At 46.7% G+C, this 24,459-nt stretch overlaps 1 protein-coding gene across 3 annotated transcripts in view; it reads right to left on the bottom strand.

Annotated features, from left to right (window-relative positions):
- The window catches only part of LOC117363387, a 247,984-nt gene extending 244,836 nt beyond the window's left edge, over positions 1-3,148 (bottom strand). The window contains exon 1 of one of the 3 annotated variants that reach the window (XR_004540043.1): positions 2,993-3,139. Coding sequence is in view for 2 of the 3 variants with exons in the window: in XM_033950999.1 (XP_033806890.1) it covers positions 2,993-3,033 (41 nt within the window). In the remaining variant the exon portion in view is untranslated. Of the gene's footprint in view, positions 1-2,335; positions 2,436-2,992 lie in introns of those variants that run through there. The other 2 variants (XM_033950999.1, XM_033951000.1) reach the window with 2 other exon arrangements.
- Positions 3,149-24,459: the final 21,311 nt, after the last annotated feature.

The following is a 24,459-nucleotide window of genomic DNA, read 5'->3' as shown; positions in this document are numbered from 1 at the left end:
TAATGTAACTTAAATGTAATGTATATTAAATAGAAGTTATGGCACAATGCAGAATGAATGTTGCCTAAAATTATGGATCAGGAACAAGGGGCAAAGGCTGAGTGAATACAAATGCAATGTGAACAGTTGTAAATTTGTGAATCATTAACAGTCATTTATGGTTTCAACAAAAGATATTTATATAACCAAATTAGATGTACACAAGTAAATAAATGTAAGTAACATTTGAAATCTGGAAGTATTTAATTCATCTTTTGATAGTTCCACCAGACAGATGGACAGCCAAGATTTACACCTGGAAAATATCCTTGATTTCTAACACCATGTATTTATCAGTATGAAATAAAAACTTTAAAAAATGTAGAGCAGAAAAACTCAATCCTGGTAGGCAGTGTATGGGCAATCTTTCAAAGAAGCACAAACTTAACATTAAAATAAATATAAAAACCCACTTCTGTAAGGATTTCCCATTTGATTTTTTCCCCCTCTTTTCTTTGTTTCAGTTTTCTCAGTCAGGTACATTTCAAAAGCTTTCATATGCATAGCCCTTTCATTGCTTTTCACCTTTTCTAACTAGGATCAAAAGTAAGGGATTAGAGCCCTACCACAAAGAATTTCCCTAATTTTGTGCCTTAAACCTACATTCTGAAAACTTAAAATCCTAATAAAGACTATCAGAGATGCCAAACTAAAGACAAAACATAGGAAAATATTAGAGATATCAATTTAAAAGAGAGTATTTACCAAACAACCAATTAACAATAATGCCTTTTAAAATCGGGACTTTATTGTCATTATGCGTTTCAAATGTTAAGGCTCCTTACCTTTGTAATGCAAATATAGAACATAATTTACCACTTTTGATCACAGCGTACATCAAGAAGGGAGAAATAACTTGTTGCCAATTATATGGCAACAGTTCGGTAATGGACTGTGCTGTGAAAAGATAGCAGCCTAACACTGTTTTCTCTCTGTTATGTTCTAAGATTTCAATGATGAAGTGTAAAGACTGAGAGCATATAAATTTAATAAAAAATGTCTCACATACTCCTAGATTCTATTGAGCATTTTTCAAAATTAATGCTCGATTCGCTTAAAAGTTTGCCATTACCACTATCTGCAACCGTGTTCAGTGTAAAGACAGATTTTTCATTTTTATTATAAGTCTTTAAAATATATACCGGCAATATGAATATTAAATTTGAAGAAAAAAATAAAAGCTGTTCCTTTGACTATAAAATTAGTCCCTTCCCTGTAAGTCTATGACACAGCTTAGTATTCTTTAGAACATTAAGGCAGGATTCTTACACCAGTTCAAATTAAACTCCAGTTTGCTATAATCAGTAAAAATGATAATGATCAGCCTACCTTGGAAGCTTAATCTAAAGGAGGATATCAATGAGATACTTCCGGGGGGGGGGAGAAGATATGCCCTTTGCATGTACTCAAATTAGGTTTAGACTCGCTTTTAGAAATGGAAAGTTAAAAACTTTAGTGATAAGAACACATTCTGTATCATTTTCCCTTTCCCTAGTGAATAATCAAAGCACAGTTTATCTTTTAAATATAACCCTTGAAGATCAGTAATCTGTGATTTCCTAAGTTTATTTGTCCAACGAGAAAGGAGGGGGTGTGTGGAGTGCATTGAAATATTTGATCCAGATATATTTTTCTCACAGACGTGCAGTTATGGTGTACGAAGTCTGATGAGTTTTCTCCAGCTGCATTGGCTTGTTGTTTCTCTCTTCCCCCCCAAAAAAAAAAAATCCCAACGAAATAAAATACAACGCCAAACTGTTGGATGTTTAAGAGAACAGCTGTAAATGAACTCGCTTGTTGGGTTGTGGTGGTTGTTTTTGTAATCGCGATTCTCACCTACACTGTAGTTGTATCATTCCCTTAACAAGAGAAAAAGCGGGAGAGAGGGTTCTCAGATTGTTTATAAGTTAAAAAACTATGAAGGGATAAAAATTAGAAAAAAGACAAAAGGCTGTTTGAATGGGTTAAAAATCAGAAAATGCACGCCATTATATAGAGTTTTAGTTACGACCCGACTCGCTGGCAGTCAGTTCACTTCTGTAATAGGGTTTCGCCTTTAATAATATTCTTCTCCTTCCCCCATGTTTCAAAATGTTAGGTTCTTCCTGTACAAGGTCATGAAATGAACTTGGAACAGCAAAAAAATTTGATTCGACATACAGTTTGAGAAGTGAAAAGAAACGATGCGTCCTCGCGTCTGTCACCTGACTTTAATAAAATACAACGAATGAAAGTCTTTTTTAAAACTATTTTACCCAAAATTCTAAAGTCGACTGCGCTCTACGGGCGCGGTTACCTCATGCTATTGTCTGTGTTTCAGTTTGAGAGAAAGACTAGGGAACAGTGGCGGCGAGATCTTATGGAGTTTTATTAGTTATTATTCAATGTCGTTTCGCTTCATCTGGAAAATTCGCTCTTGAACTTGAACTTTCGGCCGCACAAGATGGCGGCTCTGGGGATCGGAAAAGAGGACGCAGAAGGGGGAGGGGGAGAAGAAGCGGCGCTTCTAAAGCTAGAGTCAGGCCGCACGCGCGACCTTCTCTTCTCCCCCCCCCCCCCCCCCCCGGCTTCCTTTCTCTCTCTCTCTCCCGCCAAAGAATCGGACCTGTAGAAACCACGGATGTGCTCTGCTTAGACACAGAAAAACAGAAAGCGACACAAAGGAAGAGAAGCCTTGTTCTAAAACTTATCTGCAAATGCCAGTCTGTAGAAGAAAACTTATATACAAGTCTTGTTATGCTGTTACAGAAAATTAGACAGTTTCCACACTGAGAGCAAACGAATAGGCAGAAGATTACAAAATAAAAGGGGGGTAGAGATTGCAATGTGTACCTAACCAGTGCTTGACACACATGTCAGAAATCCTATACAGTATATGCCACACCCAGGAGGCCTCCCTGTGGACCGGCATGTCTTCCCCCTTCTATCCGCACCGGTCTGATCCTATTCTTACCTTCTGTCCCTGACAAATCTATTTTTGCTGCAGGAGGTCATTCGCGGCAACCAATCTTAACAGCTATTTTCCTTTGCCCTGGCTCTCCCAGGCGGAAACCGGAAGTTGCGTCATTCCCAAAGAACCGCAGGGAGCGGAGTTGAAAGCAGCGCTTCAGATTAGCTGCCGCGGCTGAAAGTTCCCTGCAGCAAAAATGGATTTTTTCAGGGATGGAAGGTAAGAGCAACATCAGATCGGCATGGATAGAGGGAGGAAGATATACAAGTGAGGAAATCCCCATTACCAGTTGTGATTTTTTTAAGTAGAAAGGGGGACTGGGGAAGGGAGTTAAAAGAAGTGCCAGACTGAATGTGGGAGTAGGTAAAGAGAAAGAGCTTATGGGACTGGAAACAAAGGAGGAGGGAGGGATGGTGGGCAGTGATCTGAAAGAAGAGAAGAGAAACAGAGAAGTTGGATATGGGGTGGAGTGAAGGAAGGGGAAAGATACTTGGAGAGAGGACTGTTGGGAAGAAAAAGGGAGAGATGGTGGACCTGGGGATGGAAAGAAGGGAGAGAGGGAGAAATGTTAGGTCTGGGAATGGAAGGGAGAGAGAGAGAGATGCAACATCTATCTTCCCCTCTGACCCATTATTCAGCCTTAAGGGGGAAGGGAAGAACACAATAGAAAAGAAAGGGAGCAAAATGTTGGACCATGGGGAAAGAGGAATAGAATTGAACCCATGGGAAAGGGAAAAAATCAATAGTTGGAGACAGGAATAGTGAGGGAAATGGAACAATAGAGGAGAAAAAAATGAACAACAGACACTGGAAAGAGAATTAGTAAAAGATAGACAAAAAGCGGAAAGAGAAACTGGGACCAAGATGATGGAAAAACAAAATGTCCAGACACCAAGGTAGAAAAAAGTGTTTTATTTTGAATGTATTAACTGTAATATATTATCTTTGAGATATGTCACTCGTTTACTTGGCAAATAGTTTTTCTTTATAACTTATAAGTGAAGCAGTACTATATAATACTTATTCATACATACTCCACTTCACTGTTTCAGCAATTCTTTTATAAACCTCTTCCTTATCATCAACAGCAGATGAATCCAGAAACTAGTGAGATTATGTCCATCAACCAGCAGGTGGAGATAGAGAGCACTGAGTTGTCCTCAGATATATTGGATGCACAGCCTCCTGGCCAACCAGTATATTCTATCTCCAGCAGGCTGATGGATGTGTTCCTCACAGCTCCTTGCTTCTGCTTCTGGATGTCGCTCTGGATCCTGGATGTCTGCAGGGGAGAGGTGTCTGGCAGAATACTGCCATCTTTGGAGGTTACACCTGGGCCCTCCCAGCTCCCTACCTCATACTCTTGGGGGTAAACCTGCTCACCGCAGGTCCATACCCCTAGCTGCCTTTGTGCCTTTTCCCAAGAAAAAAAAAAAAGAACTTGAAGAGAGTGCTGTCTTTCTCCAGCGGTTTGCTCTCTCAGGGGCTTTGGCTCCCTTGGTCCCGGAGACAAGTTTCGGGCTCCTGAACCATTCCGTCGGAGCTGGCGGGTAAGTGCACTTTCTTTTTGTTCAGGATCCTCGGGTGATTGCAGTTTCCACTACAGCTGGCCTGTTCGAGCATTGGGGATCAGCGGTAGGTCCCGGTACATAGGCTTCTTGGCTAGGTAGTAGTATGGCCTAGTCCAGGGGTAGGGAACTCCGGTCCTCAAGAGCCGTATTCCAGTCGAGTTTTCAGGATTTCCTCAATGAATATGCATGAGATCTTTTTGCATGCACTGCATATTCATTGGGGAAATCCTGAAAACCTAACTGGAATACGGCTCTCGAGGACCGGAGTTCCCTACCCCTGGCCTAGTCTAACTGGCACAGTTCAGTTTGGGGTGTGTCCAGTTCGGTGGCCTCAAGGGTTCCTTTTTTTCGGAGGGTGGTTCTGGGGAGCTAGGGTTTTCCCGTGAGCAGGTGGTGAGAGCTTATTTTTGGGTGCTGCTGGGGCTGACTTTTGTCATGTTTGCAGCAGCATATGTGTTTTGGGTGTGGCCTCCACTGCTGATGCTGCTACCCGGCCGGCCCCAGCCGCTGTGTGGATACGGATGCGTCGGCGATTTTGATGCAGCATTTTCCCAGTTTTGGGGGTTCTTGTCTCTACCCTCCCGGTTTTGTTTTTGGTTGGCAGGGAGGAGGTGCTAGGGTGCTTGGTTATGGCACTATTTTGGGGCTAGAGGGGTAGGTTTATGAAGGAGCTACGACCCTTTTTTTATGGCAACCTGTCCTTGCGCATAGTCTCCCTTCTCCTACTACTTTCTCTGAGGTTTGGGTGCTGGTGTGCTCTGAATCTGTTGGGTTTTAGGTCTCGCATGCATTTTATTTTTATGCAGTGTCCTTATGGCTTTACTGGGGCCTTTTCCCCATGTTGGTCCCATGCAGGCAGGGTGCATGGTTGGTGCAGGGGAGCTCACTTAGATTCCATTCTGTCTATAGTTGCCGATGCTTTGCGTTTACTCTCACCCTTTCTCTTGATTTTCAGAGCTATTTCCTTTCCGGTCTTTAGGTAGCAGTCTGGCTGTCACTGAGTGCTAGTTCCATGTTCTCAGGTTCAGCTTAGTACCCTTTCTCTGATGTCCCTTGAGTTGCCTAGTGGCCAGGCAGGGGGTTATAGCGAAAGGAACCCAGACTCTTATCCCACTGGTGGTGGAAGTTCCAGAACCCATAAGGTACCTACGGAGCCCATACAGATACTACTGGCATAAGTGCTACGGTAGTGATGTATAGTGCATTGGACTCCTTTCAGGAGTGTTGTGGGATCCTGCAAGTGGTACTGTTATGGAGACACTTTTGCAGGGGAGAGAGAGATGCAACATCTATCTTCCCCTCTGACCCATTGTTGGTTGGTAGTCGGTACCCTTGAGCTAAGCCAATTCATTTCCCAGTTAATTGTCAGCCCACACAAAACATGTTCAATTGGATTCTAGCAGGCGGAATCGGAATTGGAAATTGAACTGCTTCTTATTAGAGCAGCAGACTGAGAACCAGGGAAGTCCTGAGTTAAAATCCTGCTTCTCTCACATTTATTCTCCTACACCGGTTGAGGGTGTGTGTGTGTGTCATTTGCATTTGGATGTCCTTTCAGGGTTCCCTGGGCTCTTTCCCTGCATTTCTTCAGGAGATGTGCATTGATGGCTGTCTCTCTAGTTTTATGGTACTTGTTTCTTTTAGCCTGCAAGCAGGTGCTGAATTTTTCTCCTTCCCTATGGTTGCATTCTCATGTCGCAGGGTCCCGGTGCTGATGAGGGACAGCCAGGTCTTCTGGCCTTCCTGGTTCGACTCTTTCATATACTTTTCATACTTGTCAGCTAGAGGCTAAGGGCCGTGTATGCCTCGGTTTCAGAGTTCCCACTTATCTTGCAGCTCCCATTCTTCTGCAACAGTGGGTGTTAGGGTGTCTCTCGCTCTGCTCTTTCACCCCAATCTATATTACCGTCTGTCTTCTGCAAGTTCACTATGCATCAGAATATCCATATAAAGGTCCATGAGCTTATTCCTCTTTTCTCTCATTGACACATTTTAGTGTCTTTGTTTCATTCTGGCTGAGGGGATGTTTCATTCAGATTAGGCAGGCAGTTTCCCTTGCGTTCTGGTCTTTTCTGTTAGGTTCTTTGGCATACCTTTCATCTGCACAGTTGGAGGCTGGTATATTTCTATGCTGTCATTATGGGATGGGCTGAGGAGGCTCTGGGAACTGGTAGCCTAGATACGAACCATAGATGTGTCATTTTTTTGTTACATCGATGTGCTCAGCTTCTGTGATGAGGCTGTGGGCATTGGGGTGTTATGTCACCCTACTCTTTCATCGCTAGCTTTGTTACCCCTGTCTTTGGACAGTTCTCTCTCTCGGTGGCAGGTCAGGGTCTTAGTTTGATGCTGGCTAACACCAGGTTCATTCAAGTGCTTTCATGTTATTCATGCAGGTTTTCCCTCTTGGAGGGACAGGTTTAGCCCTTCTTCTCTTCCTTTGGACTTCAGATGGGACTTGGTATTTTTTATCTCTGGTCCTTGCCATGCTAATCCTCTCCAGGTTGTTGCCTGGCTTTCCCAGATTCTCTGGTGGCCATTTCCTGCTTTATTGCTCCCATATCACTGTGGATATAGGTTCAGGAGCTTTATTCAAATTTTATTCATCTGTATATTATTGACCCAACCTAGATGTGGCCAGGGGCTACCACTCTGGGATAGCTCTTTTTTGAGTGAGAACGCTCGGGTGGCCTGGAATCGTGGTTGGGATATAACTGTATTCTCTTTATTATCCAGAAGAAGTCACCAGCATCACTGTCACGTGGGTTGTCATTGATGGAGCTGTCACAAAGGGAATGAGCCTGGCCTGAGTGGGTCTTTCCGGCTACATGGAGAAGTTCGGCCGACGTTGGTGCTGTCTATTTCTTTCTATAGCAGTTGGCCTGCATTTATTCTATCCAGAACTCACTGGTGGAATCGTCATTTTCTCTTCCTTTCTGTATCTCTGGGCCGCTCTTTTGGGGCTATGTCTTTTTACCGCCTTCTCTACTCATTTTCTCTGGAGCTTAGGTCGGTTCCCTTTGGCAGATACTCTGTTCCTCTCTCCCTAGGGTCAGTTTTCTTCAGCACATTAGTTAGAGTTTATTCACTTTCCATGTTAGACTTCTTGTTCCCCCCTAGGTGTGGCCAAGACAAAACCTGTCTGTGAGTTGCCTGATGACTCTTGGTGAAAGGATGGTCAAGTGCTCTGGCATCTTGGTTGCGATACAGCTGCTTTCTCTTTATCCAGAAAAAGTCACCGCCAATGCCGTTACTTTAGACATCTTAGGTGGGGCTGTTGCGAGGTGTATGGGCCTTCCTTTCCTGGATCTCTGGTCCATGTAGCTGGGTAAGTTTCCTTACCGTTTTCTCTCCTCATGTTCTATGGGGTTGGCTACTATTGGTACCAGCATACCTGTTACTGTTTCATTGTTTTATATGGCCCATACTTTAGGGAGATCGGGGATTGCAGAACTCCTCGGTACAGCTAGGTGGGCTCACGAGATGCATTACCCTGCGGGGCAGGGGTTTCGCAATCTGCATAGTGTACCTTGATGTTTTTGTGCCATTTTCACAGCATAGCTGATGTAGGTGGACTACATTTTACCCGTTGACGTCGGATATGGTCTAGCCAGTTCATACAATTCTACATTAACTAAGTTTATTTCTCTTCAGTAGCTGGTTTGGTTCCTCTATGTTCCACCAGCTTACGTCGCATTTGAGAGAATAATAATGGAAAAATCAGCCATTCTCCATGTGTCCTCATGGGCATCTTGTAAATTGCCTGGTGCCTATACTGGGAAGGTGAGGTATGGAAATTCATGTTTGACCATACCTCTCCGGTTGCAGTCTGGGTATACAAGTATGGGTCATTTCCTCTCTTGGGTGAGGATTTCCACTTGAATTGGTTCACAGCTTGCCTCTTGAGAGATCTGTTGACTTTGTTCTTGGAAGGGCATCTTCTGTAGGTGGTGTGCCATCACTTGATGAATTTGCAGGTTCGATAACCTAGACCCTTGCAACGGGAAGGGGATTTGTAATGCAGTTGTGCTTTTGTTTTCTGAATATCATGGCTTTGCCATAGGCTAAGGACCTTTGCCAGATTTAGCAGATTCAATCAACAGGAGTTTTGTATGGAGCCTTGGGGGTCACGAAAGTCTGGTGCTCTGCAGTCATTCTATTCATGGAGGAGCACTGCAGCTGTGATTTCTGCTGCATAGTGCTCTAAGGCGGTTATGGCTCTGGCCCACATGTGCGCTGAGGGTTAGCCTCTGTATAATCGTGGGATACATACACTCTGTGTTTTCATATCTCCTTGGACATTTCCTTCAGGGCATGATCTGGAAGCGAAGGATTTCACAATAGCTTATTTTTTGTTCTCTAGGTGTCCACAGTGGTGGTTTGGGTGTGGGGCTACTTATGGAGTGGCCGTGAGTGCGTTGGGCTTGAGAAAGTGGTATTTTTTCCCTCCCTATGTTAGGACTGCTTTGTTACAACCCACTAGTCTCTGGATTCATCTGCTGTTGATGACAAGGAAAGAAAAATTATGTCCTTACCTGATAATTTTCTTTCCCTTAGTCACAGCAGATGAATCCAGAGCCCCACCCTGTTTCAGTTTAAGTATTTGTTGCTGTTAGGTGCAGTTTTGGCATGCTTTTTCAGCTGGAATTGCATTCTTGGTTTTTAAGTTTTAATGGTTCAAGTAGCACATAAGGGGGAAAGGAGTTTTATATGTTTCATGTCTTTTATGTGCTTTATTTTGACTGTCCTGAGAAGACCTATACTGGTTGGCCAGGAGGCTGTGCATCCAATATATCTGAGGACAACTGAGTTCTCTCTCTCTCCACCTGCTGGTTGATGAACGTAATCCCACTAGTCTTTGGATTCATCTGCTGTGACTAAAGGAAAGAACATTATCAGGTAAGGAAATAATTTTTCCTTTTTCTGTCAACAGTCCTCACTTTAATATTCACTTCCTTTTAAAATTTTCAACAGAGCATTTAGAATATTATTTATATGGAGAAAGACCTCAGTGGCTACACCTGAATAAACATATTTTGTTTCAGTTTAGGAGTTCATATAGCTAGCATCCTCATCGGTCAGCCCTCTATTTCCCTACCATATATTTTCTTCTTCTTTATCTTTATAAATTAGTTTTAATATGACACTTAGCTCATGTTCAAAGCTGGAGGCAGCTTTGAACATGAGCTAAGTGTTATAATAAAACTAATTTATAAAGATAAAGAAGAAAAAGAAAATATATGGTAGGGAACTAGAGGGCTGACCGATGAGGATGCTAGCTATATGAACTCCTGAACTGAAACAAAATATGTCTGTTCAGGTGTAGCCACTGAGGTGTAGCTCTTTCTCCAGTCTAGCAACCAGAAGTCTCCAAACTTTGCAACTAGTGACAGTATCCTCAAGCTGCCAATTTTTTCATGCATACATGAGAGCCAAGCGGAAAGGGAGGGGGAGAGGGAAGGCAGTTGCTGTGTAATACCGCTGCCAGCTGCAGAACTTTGAAAGTTCTAGTCACTGGACCTGAGGAGGGGAAGGATGTGGTCATCAGCTGATGAGGCTTGGGGATCTCCACCAGCTACATCAAGGGAGATGTTCATTTTGAGGAAGCCTAAGCTCAAAGTGTGAGGCCCAGCCCCTTCTCATGGTTATGCCACTGATTGTGTTCAGTACAAAATGAAGTACTTGCAGGTTTAATTTTTTTGGTTTCCAGTTCAGTTTTGGTATTGATATTTCTGTTTCTAATTTGTAATCCATTGTTTTGTATTTGGTGAAGGTCTGTCTGTGTTTTGTGTGTGAAGAAGTCATTTAAAGATGGGTGGGGAAATTGGGAGACAGATAGGTAGAAGAGAGGCCCCCTCCTTAATTTCTGCCCTGGGCCCCTTCATGATTAAAATCGGCCCTGCATTGATATGAACCTGGCAAAATGTCCAGGGCCGCCCAATGGTAGGGGCTATTTTGAGGCATATTGAGGGAGGTTATCACCCAGGATGGTGGTGCCCGGCATTGCCGTGTCATGTGACCCCCAACTCTTCCCTGCCACTTGGGAACTCCCCCTTCACCCCCACGTACCTCTTGAAATGTTCGCCAGCATGAGCAGCATCTTCCACTTGCTGCTCGAGCTGGCATTGTCTCCCTTCTGATATCGCATCCTGGTCCTGCGACCTGGAAGTTACATCAGAAGGGAGCCAATGCTGTTGCGAGCAGCATGTGGAAGATGCTGCTTGCATTAGCAAACATTTCAAGAGGTACACAGGGACAGAGAGGAGAGGCTCCAGTGCCCTACATGAAGATGGCACGCTACTGGGGCTACACGCTGTCCTCTGCTCTCAATTCTGCTTGTCACCTCACTGTTCCTGATTCCCCCCATGTCCAGCACGTGGGCTGGCATCAGTCTGTGTAGGGTTACCATATGTCCAGATTTAATTGGACATGTCCTCTGTCCGGGTGTCCAGACGGATTTTGAAAACCCAGCAGTTTGTCCAGGTTTTGGAAAGCCCTGGCTCTGCTAGAGCTTGGGACCATGTCTGGAGGGAATTCAAGCATGCACAGATGCAACGCGATGATGTCATCACATTACATCTGTACATGCTAGGAGGCCCTCCAGATGCAGCCCTGAGCTCAGAGGAGATGAGGTGGAAAGGGGCGGGGCCATGTGTCCTCTTTTTTTACTTAAACAAATATGGTAACCCTAAGCCTGTAGCTTCTTTCCCCCTACATGGAGGCAGAATCCTTGTGGGTGGCCAGCAGCAGCAATGCAAACACTTCTCCCTGCACCTGGCACCACCAGCAATTTTCCTCTGCCGTTTCTGCCCACAGAATGTGATGTCACAGAAAGCAGGACAAGAGAAGAAAGACCCTGGTAGGGCTGAGTATAGGCTAGAGAATGACACGGTGGCTGTTACCCGCGGCTAGCCGCGGGTAACCTGCTGAAACAGTGAGGGGGGGGAAGTGCTCACTGTGGGTACGGGAACAAGGCCATCCACCGCCCCGTGGAGCGGTGAATGGTCTTGACCCCGCAGTTAAGGGAGGGAAAGCGAGCAGTCACCAATCGCGCGCAGCCCCCTCCCTCCTTCCTATCTACTTACCCGAATCTATCTCCCTCCTTCCCCTTTACCTTCGTGGTGCATTTTGAGTAACTTCTTCAAAGCCGTCGGAGCCTGCAAGCAGTAACGTGCGTGTGTGGGCAGAAGCTTCTCCTCTGACCATCTTCCGGTTGTGTCAGAAGAGAAAGGAAATGGGGGAAGACGCTGAAGGGAAATGGGGAAAGAGAGTGTGGGGAGAAGACGCTGAAGGGAAATGGGGAAAGAGAGTGTGGGGAGAAGACGCTGAAGGGAAATGGGGAAGAGAGAGTGGGGAGAAGACGCTGAAGGGAAATGGGGAAGAGAGAGTGGAGAGAAGACGCTGGAAGGGAAGAAGATAGAGATGCAAGACTATGGGGGAGCAAAGGGAAGAAGATGGGTGCCAGACCAATTGGGGGGGTGTGAAGGGAGAGGCACAGTAACAGAGCAAATGGAAGATGCAGTGATAAGACAGACAGTGGATGGAAGGAATTGAATGAGAAAATAAGGGAAGCAGAAACCAGACAACAAAGGTAGAAAAAAATGTTTCTATTTATTTATTTATTTTTTTTTTTTTTTTTGCTTTAGGATAAAGTAGTATATTAGTTGTGTTTATAAAAATGTATAAACAAATCCCTGCCAGCTGAACATCTCTTTCTCTAGTTCAGCAGCCAGAACTTTGATTTACCGTATTTTCGCGGATATAACGCGCACCATTGTAAAACGCGCACAGGGGTATAGCGCGCAGAAATCACGATGATATGTACAAAAACTTTTCTATACCGCGCTCAGGCATATAACGCGCATGCTGCCCGACTCTCCTTTCGCCCGCCCTGACTTTCCGTGCGCTGTCCCGACTCTCCGTTCACCCCCCCTGACTTCCGTGCACTGCCCTGACTTTCCGTGCGCTGTCCCGACTCTCCGTTCACCCCCCCTGACTTTCCGTGCACTGTCCTCCCTTGAAGTCCTGTCCCCCCTTGAAGGTCTGTCCCCATCCTGAAAGCCTGATGCCCCCCCCCGACGTCCGATACATCCCCCCCCCCCGCAGGACCACTCGCACCCTCACCCCGAAGGACCGCCGACTCCCCAACAATATCGGGCCAGGAGGGAGCCCAAACCCTCCTGGCCACGGCGACCCCCTAACCCCACCCCGCACTACATTACGGGCAGGAGGGATCCCAGGCCCTCCTGCCCTCGACGCAAACCCCCCCCCCCGAACGACCGCCCCCCCCAAGAACCTCCGCCCGTCCCCCAGCCGACCCGCGACCCCCCTGGCCGACCCCCACGACACCCCCACCCGCCTTCCCCGTACCTTTGTGTAGTTGGGCCAGAAGGGAGCCCAAACCCTCCTGGCCACGGCGACCCCCTAACCCCACCCCGCACTACATTACGGGCAGGAGGGATCCCAGGCCCTCCTGCCCTCGACGCAAACCCCCCTCCCCTCCAGCCGACCCGCGACCCCCCTGGCCGACCCCCACGACCCCCCACCCCCCTTCCCCGTACCTTTGGAAGTTGGCCGGACAGACGGGAGCCAAACCCGCCTGTCCGGCAGGCAGCCAACGAAGGAATGAGGCCGGATTGGCCCATCCGTCCTAAAGCTCCGCCTACTGGTGGGGCCTAAGGCGCGTGGGCCAATCAGAATAAGCCCTGGAGCCTTAGGTCCCACCTGGGGGCGCGGCCTGAGGCACATGGTCGGGTTTGGCCCATGTGCCTCAGGCCGCGCCCCCAGGTGGGACCTAAGGCTCCAGGGCCTATTCTGATTGGCCCACGCGCCTTAGGCCCCACCAGTAGGCGGAGCTTTAGGACGGATGGGCCAATCCGGCCTCATTCCTTCGTTGGCTGCCTGCCGGACAGGCGGGTTTGGCTCCCGTCTGTCCGGCCAACTTCCAAAGGTACGGGGAAGGGGGGTGGGGGGGTCGGCCAGGGGGGTCGCGGGTCGGTCGGAGGTTCTTGGGGGGGGGGCGGTCGTTGGAGGGAGGGGGGTTTGCGTCGAGGGCAGGAGGGCCTGGGATCCCTCCTGCCCGTAATGTAGTGCGGGGTGGGGTTAGGGGGTCGCCGTGGCCAGGAGGGTTTGGGCTCCCTTCTGGCCCAACTACACAAAGGTACGGGGAAGGCGGGTGGGGGTGTCGTGGGGGTCGGCCAGGGGGGTCGCGGGTCGGCTGGGGGACGGGCGGAGGTTCTTGGGGGGGGGGGCGGTCGTTCGGGGGAGGGGGTTTGCGTCGAGGGCAGGAGGGCCTGGGATCCCTCCTGCCCGTAATGTAGTGCGGGGTGGGGTTAGGGGGTCGCCGTGGCCAGGAGGGTTTGGGCTCCCTCCTGGCCCGATATTGTTGGGGAGTCGGCGGTCCTTCGGGGTGAGGGTGCGAGTGGTCCTGCCGGGGGGGGGGGGATGTATCGGACGTCGGGGAGTCGGCCGGGCAAGAGGGCTTGGGCTCCCTCTTGCTCCGATCGTGGATGCGGGTGCGGGTGGGAGCGCGTGCGAGCGGTCGTTCGGGGTGGGGGTGCGAGCGGTCCTGCTGGGGGGGTGAATCGGGCGTCGGGCGGGGTGGGAACTATGTTTAAAAACTTTTCTATACCGCGCTCAGGCATATAACGCGCGAGGGGTATGCGCGGTACGTAAAATCACGTATAACGCGCGCGTTATATCCGCGAAAATACGGTATAAGGAAGGAATAAGTTAAATAGTGCAGTACTTAGGCTTGTATGGATGCTGCGGGGATAGTAGTCGTGGGGACGGGGACAGTGGTCGCGGGAACGGGGCGGTGACGGGGGACAAATATTTTCCCCATGTCATTAAGTACAGGCAAAAGTGTTTACTTTCTTGCTCAATCTGCTCTCTTCTATTGGATGTTTCTTGTGCAGAATTGACTGTCTCTTTTACTGTTGTTACTTTTTCGCATCTGCCAGTCAGCTATTGGGAGTCCATTGGGGGGTGGGGTGTTGCTTCAGGGTAATGAGGACCCCACTGGGGGAAGGGGCAGCAAAGAAACACTGGACATATGAGGGGAGAAGGAATAGGAGAGAGATGGAGAAACAAAAAGAGGTGCCAGATTCACACAGGGGGAGGGAACAGCAGAAAGAAATCCCAGACCTGTATGGGGGATCAGAGATGCCAAGGCTAGCCTATCCTAAAGCTGCAGATTTACCACCGTTATGCTGGAGGTTGAAGGCCAATGAATGAGGTTTTTCTCATGGGCCCTAGCCATGTCTAAAACCAGTTCTGACATCAGGCCTGCTCAAGGGACTATGAAACCCTGAGCCAAGTTTTGCATTGGCACCCCTCCCCCACACTCCTTTCCCCCCTCCCTCCCACCTGTAATAAGAGCATAAATGATAAGTAGTAGTAGCATAACATAGGAGTTGCCATATTGGAACAGATTGAAGGTCCATCAAGCCCGATATCCTGTTTCCAACATGGTCAATCCAAGTCACAAGTATCTGGCAATATCCCAAAGAGAAAAACAGATTTTATGCTGCATTTCCTAGGAATAAGCAGTAGATTTTCCCAAATCCATCTTAATAATGCCTTATTATCTTTTAGGAAATTAGCCAAACCTTTTTTAAACTCTGCTAAGCTAACTGATCTCACCCCATCCTCTGGCAACAAATTCCAGAGTAAGAGTGTGGCACAGTGGTTAAAGCTACAGCCTCAGCACCCTGAGGTTGTGGGATCAAACCCACGCTGCTCCTTGTGACCCTGGGCAAGTCACTTAATCCCCCCATTGCCCCAGGTACATTAGATAGATTGTGAGCCTGCCAGGACAGACAGGGAAAATGCTTGAGTACCTGAATAAATTAATGTAAACCGTTCTGAGCTCCCCTGGGAGAACGGTATAGAAAATTGAATGCATAAATAAATAAATTTAATTACATGTTGAGTGAAGAAATATTTTCTCTGATTTGTTTTAATCTACTACTTAACAGCTACATTGCATGACCCCAGTCACAGCGATTCATATCTACCCGTTCCACTCTACTTAAGCCTCGATGCTCAAAACTTACTATGCCTATAATGTTTGATGCTAAACCAGTTCTAACCAGTTTAGCATACAAGCATTTTTGCTTATGTACAAAATGGCTCTCTGCAGTCTTTTCCGTGGCCCATAGCAGCCTCTGAGAATACTATGGAAATGTAGTACAATGAGCTAATTAATATTAAAATGAGCACTCTGGGTGATGCCCAGACATTGCTGGGTGATGCACAAAATGAAGCACCAACCTATAACATTCCAAAATTACCATCAGGTCATGTGTTAAAAGCGTATACCAGCAGGTCTGGGGCTACCAATTGCATGAGAGGTGGAAGTTAAAAAAAAAAAAAAGGGAATACATTCATCATACTCAAGGGTTGTGGGGGGGGGGCACAAAAAAAGCATATATATCTTCCTGTATGTGTCTGTTAAAAGCGTTTCTCAGGCACATGTGCTAAAGGCGCAACTCATGTGCATTTGTATGGGGATGCCAATTGCATGAGAGATAGAAGTTAATTAAAAAAATATGGGATACATTCATCAGTGTAGTTCCAAATTGGAATTCAAATTCTTAAACTGAGTTTTTGTAGGTTTTGCACAACACTCTGGACTAGGTGTGGTCCCTGAAGATTAGGTGGAAGAACTGAAAGCATGACTAGAAGCTTAACAGCGGGATCTGGATAGCTCCTATTCCCGCCACAAACCACCACCCCCTTCTCTCTTATCTTTATGTCTTAAACCAAATAACAGAGACCACACCATTTTTCTTTTGGAATTCAGCCGCAGCTCCATTTATTAACCACAACAGCAATTAACGTAATTGCATAAATTAACATAATTAACATTGTAATTTCGTAACACAAGATCAGCCAGCTCTCCCCGAGCTACATAGTGTAAACATCAATCCATGGCCCCCGACCCCGCCATGAACAGCAAGAGCCTGAGGGGTGGCATGACCTCATGCCCCTTTAACCAGGTCAGTAGACCACAAGACACGGCTCCCAGCCGTCCCTCCGCTCATCGCCGGATGAGCCCCAGCACCCAGTAGCTCGGGAGACCCGCCTCCCTAGCTACCAAAGCCATCTATAAAGGGTGGGTGGGCGGGGAAAAACCGCCCTGGAGGACCCTGAAAAAACGAGTCCTCCAAGGTCCCGGCTTTTAACACCTCCCCCGGTACCGCCCACTTCCCCTGTCCTCCAATCATGTACCATTTATTTTTAAATTATCTATGATATCTAAGCAACTTTAAAACCTACCAATCCTTACCCTGTCTCTATGACAACACGGACGCCATAGGGCTCCCAGCCCCGTGTTATCCTACGCCCTTCGAGACTAGCTCTCGGGCTACTCTTTAAATGAGAAGCTAAGGTTTCAAGAAGCATGATTCCAGGAGCAGAAGAATGCTTTTGCAAGCCATGGAAGTTGATAGGCTGGTTAACTGAAAAAACACAGGAGACTGTAAGAGTGCCTGAGGTGAGCTCAAATTCAGGGCCAGATTCTCAAAACTTTAACACCATTGCTAAACTGTTTTCTGACGGTTTAACCTGTGCGCATTTTAGTGGCGGATTACCAAAATGGCTTATTGCAATCTTTAGTGAGCTTTCTAGCAGTCTCCGCCACTGCCGTGCAAATGGGCTCTTCAACATTGAAATGAGCACTCCGGTGGATTCTTCAAATTCGCCGAGCCATTTTCTAAGAGCTGCGTGGCTTTTGGTTAGAAAAATCAGCAACTGGTCCAAGGGTGCTGGTACCGTGCCAGCAATGTTAAAAGTGCATCTTGTGGTGTGTGTTTTGACAGTAGCTAATGAAAAAAATTAAAATTACATGATTCACATATTTTTAGGGGAGTGGTAAAAGCACCCTTTTGCTACATTTTGAAAACCAAGGTAAATGGGCTCAAAGGGACAAATTCTATAAACAGCATCCCAATTGTAGGCAGCGGTAAGCGTCCTACCGCTGTCTAGCCAGCCAATCAGGACATATGTTTTAAAAAGAAAAAAAAGCCCAGAGGAGGGTTGCCAACATTGTAGACATTTTCGCAAGCCTAGGGAGGCATATAGGGCTGCCAAAGCTCACCAAAGGCTAGGCGAGGGTGTGGTTTTGCCAGGAAGTGGCCCTAGGCGTCTCCTTAGGGCTGCGATAGTGCAGGAGTGCCCAATTCCTGCTGGCTGAAGGGAGTAAGCATCCCTCCGGTTAGCCTTCTCAATAAGGTGCTTGGGGGCGGTGGGGGTTTTTCGATATCTCGGGGAGGTGGAGAGGTTCCTGCAGGAGGGACTGGGCATTCCTCTTGCCAGGGGATGTCTTGGGGTGGTGGCAGCAGGAGGAATTGGGCATTCCTCATGCTGCAGACATTCAGGGGTGGGAGTGGGGGTGGCTTCGGGGGTTCCTGCAGGAGGAACTGTGCATCCCTCCTGCTGGTAACCTTCGCAGGGGGCGGGGGGATGGGATGGGTTCCCTGCAGCTAAACTGATCGTTGCAGGGAGATTCACTTGCCACGATCAGCTCAGCAGCAACCTGATTCTCTTACTGGCGCCTGTGACATGGATGCTGGTTAGAGAATCGTGGGCTTAGGCGGCTGTCTATGAGGACAGATGTTATTTTATAAAGGACGCCCATGTGCAATTTTCAAAAGTCGCTTAGGCGACTTCTGAAACCGGGCATCCTATACAGAATCCGGCCCAAAGAGTGCCATTATTATTATCTGTTCTAGGGTGCACCACAAGAGGAAAAGTGAGGCTGGAATGGGAGAGCATAGGTGTACCCCAAGATGGTCATGGGCTTAGTGTTTATGCTGCCATGGAAAAGCCATAGCTCATGTATTACTATTGCCTGGCATGAAAAATCAGTGCCAGTTCAATACAACACTTACAATCCATTGTGAAAACTACACAGCAAAGAAACACCAACCAACCCCTACACCCTGAGAAGCTGACAGGGGTAAATTCCTTAATAACAGGGATGTACAGACTCAGCAGAATGGCCTGGATTCTGTTACTCGTGCTTATGTTGATGCCTGCTCAGAAGTTGATACACTGGGAGGGGCCAATTGGAGTCTTAGGCTCCCCCCAGTATATCCCTTGTGCACTAGCCTTAGGGTGTAGACATCCCTCTGGCCTTACTACAAAAGGTAATGTGGGGATGGGGTGTATGGCGGTATTTGTGGGTTGGGAAAGGCTGCCCCACGATCAGCTGAGGTGACAGGATTCCAAATCTTCTACCAAATTCACTACACTGATGCCACTGTTCTTAAATCACTTCTCTGGCTCCATATCTGCCTTCGCATACAGTTCAAGCTCCTATTGCTGACCTACAAGTGTGTGCATTCTGCTGCCCCTCAATATCTCTCCTCTCTTTTGTCTTTAGAAAACCTCCCAGACAACTCCTTTCCTTAGATAAGCTGCTGTTAGCTGTACCATACTCCTCCACTGCCAATTCCAGACTTTGTTCCTTTCATTTAGCTGTCCCCCATGCCTGGAATCAACTACCTGAATTTGTCCGTCAGGCCCCTTCCTTTAACTTGTTTAAAAGTAGACTGAAGACCAGTGTTCCCTCTAAGCGGGCGGGTGTTGTGAGCAAACTTTTTTCACTGTGAGCTAAAAATATCGGGCGCCAGCAAGTTATGAGCCAAATAAATATGTTGCTTTCTACCACAGAACTTCCTTACGTTTGTATGGAATCTATCCCCTTTCAACTTTAGAGAGTGCCCTCTCGTTCTCCCTGCCTTAGCTACTAAGTCTATTCCCTTCAGTACCTTGAATGTTTCTATCATGTCCCCTCTCAATCTCCTCTGCTCAAGGGAGAAGAGGCCCAGTTTCTCTAATCTTTCGCTGTACGGCAACTCCTCCAGCCCCTTAACCATTTTAGTTGCTCTTCTCTGGATCCTTTCGAGGAGTACCGTGTCCTTCTTAAAGTACCAGTGCTGGACGCAGTACTCCAGGTGAGGGCGTACCATGGCCCGGTACAGCAGCATGATAACCTTCTCTGTCTCTTCAGTCCAGCATCTGCCCCTTCCATTCACTGTCTGTCTTTCCCTGCCATCTCTCCTCCTGCCCCCCCCCACCCCCCAATTTGGTCTAGCATCCATCATCTTCCTTCTGTTCCCCTCATGGTCTGGCATCTCTATCCTTCCCTCCCCCCTGTGGTTTTTAGCATATCTCTCTTCTCATTTCCTCCACTCAGATCTGATCATTCTCTGCTCTCTCTTCCCTTTTCTTCTCTGGTCTTCCTTCTCTATTTTCTGCCTCCATCTAAATTAAATTCTTTCTTACTATTTAGTCCCGTTTCCCTCTTTTCACTGTGTCTACACACAGCTTGTCACCCCTTTCCCTCACCCCTCCATTATCTTACTATTTTCTTCCCCCTTTATTTATCTCCTCCTTCCATCCAGTATGTGTTCTTTCCCCACTTCCATTCAGCATCTGCTCTCCCTTCTCAACTGACATCCATCTGCCTTCTGCTCTCTCTCCCTTCTTCTCACTTCCATCATCTGTCCCCTTCTCTCTCTCTCTCATCTCCTCCATTCCATCATCTGCCCCTTCTCTCTCTCTCTCTCTCTCCCCCCCCCAACTTCCATCATCTGCCCCCCTTCCCCTCACCTTTGTGGGTCACTTTCTTTCCCCTGAGGGTGGCTCATGTCACAGGGGAAGCTTTGGCCGAGCAGAACCGCTTGATTGACAGTGGAACTTACTTGATTGATGTCGATGCTGGGGCCCGTTGCCGTTTGAAGGAAAAAAAAAAAAGGTGGAAAAAAGGAACCTGTAAAGGCGAGAGGAAGGGAAACCTCCAGGACAGCTGCTTTTTGCCCTCCTTCAGCGGCCCAAGAGTTCAGACCAGCAGCGGCAGCTGTGTATGCTTTTAACTTCGGCACAGAGCTGCCCCTAATCAATAGTTTAGCGCGGTTTCATGAGGCAGCCTCGGGGCCTTTGATAGCCGGCCCGCTTCGATGATGCGATGTGGGCCGGCCTAGCAAAGGCCCCGAGGCTGCCTTATGAAACCGCGCTAAACTATTGATTAGGGGCAGCTCTGTGCCGAAGTTAAAAGCATACACAGCTGCCGCTGCTGGTCTGGAGGTGCGGAGACAAGGCAGGAGGCAAACGCGGTGGAAGGCAGGAGTCCCGGCGAAGGCAGGAGTCCCGGCACAGCGACTGCAACAGGAAGTTGCAAGTCAGCTGACGCCGGCCTTTCGTTGTGGCGGGGACCGAATCCTTCGCGGACCGGCAAGATTTTGTTTGCGGACCGGCGGTTGAAGAACTGTGCTCTACACTGTGTGCGCTGTGACGAGAAACTTGTGCGCTGCGAGGTAATATTTTGTGCGCCAGCGCACCCCAGCGCAGCTTAGCGGGAACACTGAATATAGCCTTCAATCCATGACCTTACTCCCCGCTACCCTTAATTCCAAGTAAACTCTTTTGAGGGACTGTCTTCTTTGTGACTGTACAGCGCTGTGTACATCTATTAGCGCTATAGAAATAATTAATAGTAGCAGTACTTGTAGTTTTACAACCATTTTAGGGGGTCATGTTCATACTTGGGTGGGAATTCAACTGCCAGGTTTGAGGTTGCTACAGTACAACTCAGGCAGTGCAATATAATAAATATACATTTCCCATTGACATAGAGAGGGGGCACTGGACACCTGTGGTTTCCTTCTGTGTCTCTCAAAAGTTCTCAAGGCCCCCCACTCCCACCCCCTTCTATTCAGAAATGTTCTTTGCAGTCCTCCTGTCTCTCCTTTCCTGTGGGGTTGTGTCACCTGTTCTCTGGAACAGGATTGGTTCCTGACCATTTCAGTTTTGGTTCCTCCCTCAAAGCAGACTGAAAACCCATGGATGGGAAGCGCCATGTGCTTGGGGGGGAGGGGGAAGGAGGAAGCAATTATGGTTATGCACTCTCCTTCATGACTGTTCACATCTTTTCTCTCTTCAGATGTTAGCTCGGAGGAGGAGGAGGAGGCTCCCTGCGCTAAAAATCACTATAGTGGTTTAATAAAAAGGGGGGGTTAGTTAGAAATACATGTCCTTGGCCTAAGAAGACACTGACTTTAATCTGCATTCATCTAGGGAGATTAGGGCTTTGCTTCCTTTCATTTGTTACAAATAGGATAGTAGCAAACATCCAGATTTTTAGAGGAACTGCTGGTCCCAGACAGGTGACAGGATAACAACTCAGTGGTATCTAACTCAAGAAAGTGGCGATACTGATAAAAACAGGGTTTTTTTGTGAATACTTTATTTTTGAGTGTGTGTATATATATGTGTGTGTGTATATATATTATATTATATTTTATTGAAATTTGGGACTCAGAAACACTCACTGGTTTTAAGAGTCACCTAGTCAAATACTTACCTATGGTTCTGGATATCCTGGAACAAAGTTGGTATTAAGCTAAAAGACATGACATGTTTGTTTGAGATTTGATTATTATCACTAACCATAATAGCATAATCAATATAAAATTGATAGCATGTGAATGGTAAATTAGTTTTGCTATTCATTTATATTTATATTTAATTTACCTTATTTAAACAACATCTGATAACAATTGTTGGATATACCTGTTTAGTTTTCTTTCACCCTCAATTGTTATGGTCTTTAAGTTGCAACAAATATTTAAATATTTAACCTCTGTGTTGGTTTGAATTGAAGGGAAAACCTATTGAAACATCTGACCATGATTATAACATCATTTAATTGCAATAATTAAATTTTAATGTAATTGCATCACATCACCACTAGGGGGTTATACAAAAAGCTGTGCTAAAATTTAAATACACCACATCTAGCGCTCTCCTATCCATTTCTCCTTGAGGAGTATCAGAAACGGGGTTTCAGGTCCTTTGAGACTGTCACACTCCCTTCAGTGACATAGAAGGGTCTTGATGTTCTCTGTGCCATGCTCTTCTGAGAAGTGATGTTGATGTTGAATACCAGGAGGAGGCTGGAGCACATCATAGTCCTGAAGCATTAATGAAGATGATTAATCCTTCCTGTCCCTCAGGTGGGACTTGGATGGTGACCGGTACTAATGGCCTCTTTTGATGCTCAACATGAGGGTGATTAATGCCATTGAGGGATGCCAGTGCATCCCTAGCATCCATTGCAGCTCCTGGATCCACAAAAACAGATTTTATGATGCGAAAATTGATGGACTGGACTTTCTGCACTAAAATGTTATTTGTATAGTTTCTCAGAGCCATGACTTCCTGTTATGAACATTTCTGAACACTACTTGCAATAAGAGGTTTCTTTGTCCCTAAGCATTGTAGACACCAGTTATGAGTATCCATTATGGATATGGTTCTATTGCACTGGGTGTTCTTTTTAAAACCTCGGTGGGGGGGAGGGTTTCTATCGGGATATGTTGTCAGGAAAAAATAACTGATGTGAAATCAAACCACTAAGTAATGAACAAAGTTCAACAAGCAGCCTGAGCACTGACAAGGCCTATGTTGAGCACTGGGAGTCATCTTCTTAATCTCCTAGGTTGATAGCCATCCAAAAGTGAAATAGACAAGATAAACTGGTGTTGTGACAGTTTGAGGAAAAATAAAGGTTTATGTTTAAAAAATAGCCATGATAATCATTTATGTTCAGTCACATAAATATTTATGTTGCAATTCTACAAATGAATGTTTATATGACTAAAAATAAATATTTAAATAACCCTTTTTGATCCGTTGATATTTTAGATATTTAGGGACAAATTCTATAAATGGCATCCCAATTGTAGACGTCTTACCGCTGCCTAACCAGCCAATCAGGACGCATGTTAAAAAAAAACCCAACCTGAGGCAGGCTGCCTATGTCTGTTGCGAGTGCAGGGAGGAGCCTAGAGATGCTTAAGCTCACCCAAGGCTGGGCATGATTTCACCTGGAGTGGCCTTAGGCAAGCTTAAGCAGCCCTAGGCATCTCCGTAGGGCCACGATAGGCACTAGAGAATGACACGGTGACAAAATTAATCACCGTCCCTGCGGATAACCGCGGGAAACCATCTTCATGCCATTCTTTAAAGAGAGAGGGAAGAATCAGAGTATGAATGGCCACAACCACTGACCCTCAAGCTTTGCTTTGAAGAATGCTGGTGTAGAAAGACTGAGGTTGAAATAGACACTAGAAAATGACATGGGATTATTTACCACGGTTATCCGCGGGGACGGGAACAGTGATGAATTCTGTCACCGTGTCATTCTCTAATAGGCACCTAAAATGTAGGCCAGAAAAATGCTGGCCTACATTTCAAATAGATGCAGCCTCCTAACCGATTGTGGCAAGGAAATTTCCCTGCTGATATTAGCTGAGCGGCCATGGCAGGGAACTCCTGAATCCCATTGCAAGTCAGCTGGCAGAAGGGATGCCCACTTTCTCCTGCTGCCATTCCCTGAAGCCCCCGACACTGGCTGCAGCAGGTGGGATGCACACTCCCAAGCCTATGACCCCCTAAACCCCCCAGACCTTTAAAAACAAAGCCGGCCAGAGGGATGCCTACTTCCTTTGTCCTTAAAAGATATAAAACATATTCTTAAGAGAAAAGAGGGAATATCCAATATTAATAAAATATTGATCGTGAGAATGGGGCCCTCAGTGTGAGGTAATAAGCTCTATAGAGCAAGTACAAGGCTCATTCAAAATACTTAAACTCTGCAGTATTTTATATCGTCTGTAATTTTTAAATAGATATTGATTGCAACCCGCCTCTTCAGAATGGAAGGCCTTTCCCTGCCCGATGCATCCTGGGATGCACCAGGGAAGAGGTCTAAGGCCTTGATTGGTCCAGGTACCTAAGGTCCCTCCCATAGCAGGGGTTTTAGATATCTGGCCAATCAGAGTCTTAGGCCACTCCCAGTGCATCCCAGAATGCAATGGGAAGGAGGTC

The sequence above is a fragment of the Geotrypetes seraphini genome, chromosome 7 (genome assembly GCF_902459505.1).
Source record: "Geotrypetes seraphini chromosome 7, aGeoSer1.1, whole genome shotgun sequence".
Classification (NCBI taxonomy): Eukaryota; Metazoa; Chordata; class Amphibia; order Gymnophiona; family Dermophiidae; genus Geotrypetes; species Geotrypetes seraphini.
This window is presented reverse-complemented; position numbering and strand designations above follow the sequence as displayed.